General features: G+C 43.9%; 1 protein-coding gene across 1 annotated transcript in view; it reads left to right on the forward strand.

Moving 5' to 3' along the window:
* The window catches only part of LOC103582743 (thymidylate synthase-like), a gene marked incomplete at its 5' end in the record, with an annotated part of 11,528 nt that extends 4,073 nt beyond the window's left edge, over positions 1-7,455 (forward strand). Inside the window, 5 exons of the mRNA XM_008564259.1 lie at positions 1,624-1,798; positions 4,325-4,426; positions 5,243-5,418; positions 5,926-5,997; positions 7,127-7,455. Of these exons, the coding sequence (XP_008562481.1) occupies positions 1,624-1,798; positions 4,325-4,426; positions 5,243-5,418; positions 5,926-5,997; positions 7,127-7,264 (663 nt within the window). The remainder of the gene's footprint in view (positions 1-1,623; positions 1,799-4,324; positions 4,427-5,242; positions 5,419-5,925; positions 5,998-7,126) is intronic.
* Between the last annotated feature and the right edge of the window lie 18 nt (positions 7,456-7,473).

Consider the following 7,473-nt stretch of genomic DNA (forward strand, 5'->3'; position numbering starts at 1 on the left):
GGAGCGCCGCCATGCTTCCCAAGCGGCGCACTATCCAGTGCGCCACCGGGCCGGCCCCACTCCAGCTTTTAACATGTAGCCTGGCGCCCTCACCTCCTTCGAGTCTCTCAGCAAGCCTTCCTTGATCTTATCCAAGAGTGTGATTCTCCCCACCTTCATCTGATGTATAATGTCAGTCTTCCCTTTCACCCATTAGAAGAGTGAAGGTAGACAATAAATAAATAAACTGTGCTGTAAGCGCCATGAGGGCAGGGAACTTGTTTCTCACTCCTTGTTGCATCCCCAGGGCCTAGAACACAGCCCACCACACAGTAGGCACTCAAACCTGATTGATCACTGAATGTAGATACCAGCTGAGTTCCCATCTTCATATAAGCTAGAAGAGTTTCTTCAGTAACAAGGTATGCCTCTTCCAAAGGACTGAGGAGGTGCCTTGGGCAAGAGCTAGAGTGCTGTGATGACAGGCGGCAGCCACACCTGAGCTCTGTGTCCTGGTCCAGAACCAGTGATTTACTGTCCAGTGCTAGTCAGAGGGTGCCTGAGGAGACGGGCTTGGTTCTGGGCCGTGCTAGAAGTTGGGATTCTGTCTGTAGAGCTCTTGGTGTGGCTTGTATAGTCTTGGGCCCTACCAAAGCCAAGACTTCTTACCCATTTTAGAAAGGTTTAGACTTAGATCCAACCCAGTCTTCGTTAGTTCTGTATTCCTGGGGTATTTGTTTGTGTTGATCTATCTCAACAGTGAGCCTCTAGTTCCAAATGCATTATCAGCCCTCACAGTAATTGTATGTGGCAAATACTGCTCACGTGCTCTTTTACGGATGAGGATACTGAGGCTGGAGAAGGTAGGTGGAAGGGCCAGGCCCAGAGCCCACGTGTACATGGCACCAAAGCCTTGCTGGTAACCATTACAGCACAGTATGCCCAGAGGCACCAGAAACATATGGGGGTCTGTCCTTGACCTGGGTGCATAGTCCGGGTACAGGTTAGGATGTCATGGGCCAAATCTATTGGAATGAAATGTAAGAAAATAAACACAAGGCTTTGTAGTTGGCAAAACAAAACAAAAAAACCACAACTGTGTAAGTATACACGGGGTAAACATAACTTTAGAGTGGCACATATATGAATGAACTAAGGTCTAAATTTAGATCAGTGTGACTGATGGTTGCCAGAAAAACTCATACTGTTTAGTCTGATCATTAGAAATATCCTATGTCATGTATAAGATACACTGAACAGATTGCACACGAGGCTTTAAATTCATTTTGGGGTATCACACTTAGACACAGAACATATTAGATAAACATAAGACTGTCAGATGAGATGGAAATAATGTAAACAACTTGGCGGTGTTTAGTCTAGAAAGTTTACTCAAGAGGAATAGGAGAAAAGATTTGAGAGGGTGATTCCAAAAGAGGAATCAGACTGTCCTGTAGGCCCTCAAAAGTAGGGGCTGGGACCAGCCTGCTTGAAGATAGGACTGTCTGCACATGGTTGGTGTCAAGCACCTGTCCCCAGCATGTCAGCAGGGCTGGAGGCCTGCAGGGTGGGAGGCTCTTGGGATCAATCCAGGTGGCACAGAACTCACTTGGATGCCTGCTCCACTCCTCTCATCTCTTCCAGGGATCCACAAATGCTAAAGAACTCTCTTCCAAGGGAGTGAAGATCTGGGATGCCAACGGTTCCCGAGACTTTCTGGACAGCCTGGGATTCTCCACCAGAGTAGAAGGGGACCTCGGCCCAGTTTATGGCTTCCAGTGGAGGCATTTTGGGGCAGAATACACAGATATGAATTCAGGTGAGGAGACAGGAGTGCCTCCAATTTCCCCAGTGCCCTTCCTAGGCTGAGTTTGCTCCATCATTTCAGATAAAATCTGGGGGATAAGCAGTCAGTGTCTGGGGAGCTCATGTATAATCTTGATGTTGTGAGAGGCTGTGCCAGGTTCTTGTGGAGGAGCCACAACTAACCATGATGAAGGTCACATTATACTCTTATTGATTAGCATTTATTGGGTGCTTGGCACTTTCCAGACCTGTAACATTAACAGATAGCTGCATGGTTGGTGTCTGTTGGGGAAGAGGATAGGAAGGAAGTTCATCTGTGGGACAGGATGCCCAGGTGCCTTGTGACAGCTTCAATCACCCCTTTAGAGGCTGAGCCACCAGCACGCTGTAGGTGGCACTGGTGTGATAGCACAGTGCCAGGGTCACCCTCTCTAACCCCCTCTGCTGGGATGGAGAAGAATGAAACATCTCACTCCTGGATTTGATCGTCATCACAGTTGGTTGTATCACTTGCTGAGTATCACAGAGCCCACCCCCATCTTTTGGCTCTCCCTATCGCACCTGTCCTTAGAACAGGGGTTGCAAAAGCAAATGGGCACCTTGGATGCAAGTACACGCAGGAAGTGACAATTTGCTGGCTGGGTAGAGACCAGCAAGCTGGAGGGTATGCATCTCATCTACAGGGGACAGTCACCTCTCACCTCCAGCCACTGGAGGGTTTGAGCCCAGTATTGTCAGAATTCCTCAGTAAAAGCCTAAAACCTGGCCTGGTTGGTTTAGCTACATTGTTAAGAGTGCAGTGTTATAACACCAAAGTCAAGGGTTTGGATCCCCATACCGACCAGCTGCCCCCCAAAAAAAACCCTAACATCTGCATTAGGTGCCATCAGGAGATCTTTTAAATGTTTTCAACTTCAGGAACTTTAAAAATATTGTGTGGATCTGTAAACAATTCATAGAGGCAGAAAGTCAAGTGGTGGTTACCAGGGACTGGGGGGAAGAAGGAATGGGGAGTTAATGTTTAATGGGTACCGAGTTTCACTTTGGGATGGTGAAAACATTCTGGAAATGGATAGTGGTGATGGTTGCACAACAGTGTGCGTGCACTTAATGCCACTGAATCGAACACTTAAAATGGTCAGTTAAACTTTATGTGTGTGTACTTCACCACAATAAAAACCCTGTGTGGGCTGAACTATTGCTGCGGGTAAACCTTCTACAGGTTGTTAGCCTGTGATTGCTGTTCTAGAGCATCCTTCTTAGGATAAGAGGCTTCTCTCCTGGCTAGTGGTGCATTAAATCCTGCCTAGTTTTCAATGATTTCTTGTTGCTTAAGGGGCCTAATAAAATTATGGCCTTGGTTTAGAGTTGTATGAACGTTTAGCTGTTGGATTTCAGTGGGGGAATTTGTCTTTTTTGTTTTTAAATTTTTATTTGGAAATAATTATAAATTCACAGGAAATTGCAAAAAGAAAAAAAAAAAAATACAAGAGGTCTCCCATAGCCTTCACCCAGTTTGCCTCCATGGTAATATCTTGTGTAACGTGCTGCACAAATTAACATTGGTGCAATATGCAGAGTTATCAGATTTCACCAATTTTACATGCACTCATTTGTGTGTGTATGTATGCAATTTTAGCACATGTGTAGATTCATGGAACCACCACCAAATGAAGATACAGAAATATTCCATCATAGTTCATCTTTTAAAAATCTTTTATACTACTTTTATTGGGATTGTGAGAGGGAGAGGACTTTCATCCAAAAAATTTGAGAACTACTGGACTATAATGTTGTCTGACACCAGTAAGTGGTAGTTTAACCAGAGCAGAATGAAGTTCTGTGCTTCAGTTAACCACTCACTGCTCAGTTTCCAGTTCCATCTTAGATGGAAGGCAAACAAAGTCCAGAGACCAGAAATGGGAGAAAAGTACAAGGTGATGTACTCATTATAGAGGTTTGCTGATGTTTACAGGTCAATTGTGTGTTTAGCTGTTGAACTGTAATGTAATTTTAGGTGGACTGTGGGCAGGATAGTTCCTGGGTCATAGAAAGGAACCCACAGTTCTGTTGGAATGTGTTTGGAATGCTGTATTCTATTTAGGATCCAATTCTTTCTGTGGGACAAGGATAAACTACATTGTCAGTGAAGTGTAACAAGAATGATGGGTGGAAACAGAGACTAAGTCTCATGGGGACCACTAGAGGAAACTAAGATTGTTGACACTGGAGGGGTTAACAATAGAGGGAGGGGGAAGGACAGGAGGAGGCACCACGACAAACCAAATACTTAAAGGCCTCGTGTATAGCAAAGAAAATAAGACTTTGTCATGGCTCCAGAGGATAGACCCAAGGACTCAGATAGGGCCTTGAACTCAACCAGAGATCTGAGAAACTTGCAGAATGCACTGGATGTCTTGTAACCATACATAAAGGGGGGATATTGTTGGAAAGGCTGTAACAGATGACCTCAAAGGCCATCTCCTGAGATGCTGTGATTAACGGGTGTGTGTGTCTTCTCTTTCTGACAATTCTACAGATTATTCAGGTAAAGGAGTAGACCAGCTGCAAAAAGTGGTTGACACCATCAAAACCAACCCTGACGACAGAAGAATCATCATGTGTGCTTGGAATCCAAAAGGTTGAAAGCATCCCAGTCTTTCTCTTTGGCACTAGCTGTACTGTTGGCACAAAGGGAAGCAATGTGGCATTGTGCAGAGGCACCACAGGGTGGCAGGACCTGGGTACTGCCCCCAGCTGCACGGTTGGTTGTGTGACCCCCAGATGTTCGCAATTCATCCCATTTTCACCTTCAGGTCATGGAGCTGGGCCCAGAAGACGTTAATCTGTGTATATTTATACTCATTCTTACTCTAAAAAGAGCCCTTAAATTGCCTATAAAATTACATGTAGGGTTTTAACATTTTAAATTGGAGCAGATGAAGTTTCAGGTTACCTCCAACTCATGTTAACACTTTTAACAATTATATTGTAAAACTGAACTCTTACCAGGGTGTAATAAATACCCAGAGTGGAATATTTGCATCTACAATAAAGACAATACAGGACGGTGTGCCTGAAATGCCAGTTTCCTGTGGTCCCTGCAAATGAAATAATTCCTTCTGCATTTGTAGTTTGGTGCCAGGAAGGTTGCACAAATCCTTAATTTCAGCTTGAATGGAAGAGCATTGCCTCACTTGTAAATGTACATCTGCAGAAATCTCATGCCGGTGGAAAGACAGGTCTCAGCTTCATACCATCGCTGCGGGGGTGGAGGGAATGAGCTGCTTTTGATGTGCCAGGAAGTTGAGGGTCATGAGGTTCTGCACTCAGTAGCTCTTCCTCAAGGTCCAAACCATATGAGTTAGCTTCCGTTTGTCTCCTGTTTTACTTTGGCTATAGCTGAGTTCTTTCAAACTGCCACCCCTCCTCATTTTCCTCCATGCTGGGTCCTTAGATCTCCCTCTGATGGTGCTGCCTCCGTGCCATGCCCTCTGCCAGTTCTACGTGGTGAACGGTGAGCTGTCCTGCCAGCTGTACCAGAGGTCAGGAGACATGGGCCTCGGCGTGCCTTTCAACATCGCCAGCTATGCGCTTCTCACGTACATGATCGCGCACGTCACAGGCCTGAAGGTGGGCTGCTCTTGGAGGGAAGGGCTGTTGCCAGCCTGATGCCCTGATTTCTGAGTCTTTAACCTACGGAAATTAGCTGCAGAGAATTCAGTGTTTTAAAGTTTGATGCGTGTAAATAAAACATTAACCGGCTCACTTTGTAACTTTTCATGGAGCTTTCTATCCTTCTGGTCTGTATAAACAACAGGTGTATATAGGTTATTGTGGGATTGTTTTTTGGTTTTTGGAGGGGTGTGGGCAGCTGGCCAGTCCAGGGATCTGAACCCTGGACCTTGGTGTTAGCAACACCGTGCTCTAACTGAGCTAACAGCCAGCCTATGTGAGTTGCTTATAATACAACTTTCACGAATTAACTTTTCTCAAAAGCTACACTGGTTAAATTTTTTGTTTGTCTTTGAAAAGACTGGGGGTATCTGCATACTCTGTATAATGTGCTTTTAAATGATGTATTTTAGGGTAATGGAATTAAAACTGACTGTTTTGCTTTCTCCCATGGGGTTTATTTAGCCAGGTGACTTTGTACATACTTTGGGAGATGCACATATTTACCTGAATCACATCGAGCCACTGAAAATTCAGGTGAGAATTATACTTGTTACACTTGGGTTTGGTACCTTCTCTTGATAACAGGTTGATCTCTGGAACATCCCTTATGCAACAAGCATTCTACTCATTGCTATGTCTGAGATAAAGATGACTGCTCCAACTGTGGGTCTTTAAATTGAAGGAAGGGCGATGAGCACATGGGCAAGACACCTGCCTGAATGACCACAGGCACTTAACATGTCAGGTGCTGTAAGGTACTAAGCACCAGTACCAGAGAGGAAGAGCCACGTTTGGGACCATCCCAGACGTGGCATTTTAACTTGTATTTTTGCTTGAAGGAGAATTGAAATGCAAATGTTTTTCCTTAATTTTATGCTAAATACAATATCTAGGTCTGAACTTTCCAAAGTCTGTCTTTTCAAATCCTTGGGTTATAGCAGTCAACAGATGATTTGAAATGGCAAATATATAAGTATCTGTGTTTCATGAGCCCCATGATAAAAAGATTTAGAACCAAAAGTCTTTTAGCCCTTTCCAGATTAAATGTGATTTTAAAAAGTTACTCCTTTGAGGGGGCTTGGCTGCTTTTGAGTACAAGGTAGCTTGAGACTTATTCAGATACTTCTCTGTGGCTGTCTGCTCCAGTCATGTTGGACACAATAACGTGAGGTTGTGATCTGTGTCCACATCCTAATTGCCACTATCTGTTTGTCTCAGGAATCCTGGCTTGCATCCCTTTCTGTTCACTCTTAAAAGCTATCATCTTCCCTTCCTCTTCTGCCAGAGACACTAGAGATAGGGATTATGGAACTCAAGTAACCATTCTGAGTGCTGCTATAAGTTACAGATTGAAAAATAAAGACTATGGCGTTGTCTTTAATAAATTTACCAAGTGATTACAAAAATTTATACCTGACGAGCCACCACCAGGCTCCTGACACTGTGTAATGTAACAAAATACCCTTCACTCTTGATCTGTGTGGAAAACCAGTTGGTGATACTCCACCAGTGTTATGTGACCAGGGACAAGGTTTCTATAGCAGTCCACCCTGTAAAATAACTTTGTTGATGAGATAGTCTGTTTCATGAAGTGACATGGCGAGCAAAATTAGAACAGGCAGTACAAATACGGCAAAATAATGGTCTTATTTTTTGTTTTTAGCTTCAGCGAGAACCAAGACCTTTCCCGAAGCTCAAAATTCTTCGAAAAGTTGAGACCATTGATGATTTCAAAGCCGAAGATTTTCATATTGAAGGTTACAATCCTCACCCAGCAATCAAAATGGAAATGGCTGTTTAGAGTGCTTTCAAAGGAGCTGTCTGAAGGATACTGCCTGACCTATCAGTTATTATTCATTAAGTTTTAAGGATATTGCCCTTGGCAAATAGAACTGTGCCAGTTCTTTTAGTAAAGAAGGCCTTGAGTTTGGTTAACTCACTGACGTGTGAAAATGATGAGATTATGAATAAAGTGAGGAGAGTGAAAATTTATATACTTGAAAAAGTACA

The sequence above is a fragment of the Galeopterus variegatus genome, unplaced genomic scaffold (assembly GCF_000696425.1).
Source record: "Galeopterus variegatus unplaced genomic scaffold, G_variegatus-3.0.2 Scaffold17701, whole genome shotgun sequence".
NCBI lineage: Eukaryota > Metazoa > Chordata > Mammalia > Dermoptera > Cynocephalidae > Galeopterus > Galeopterus variegatus.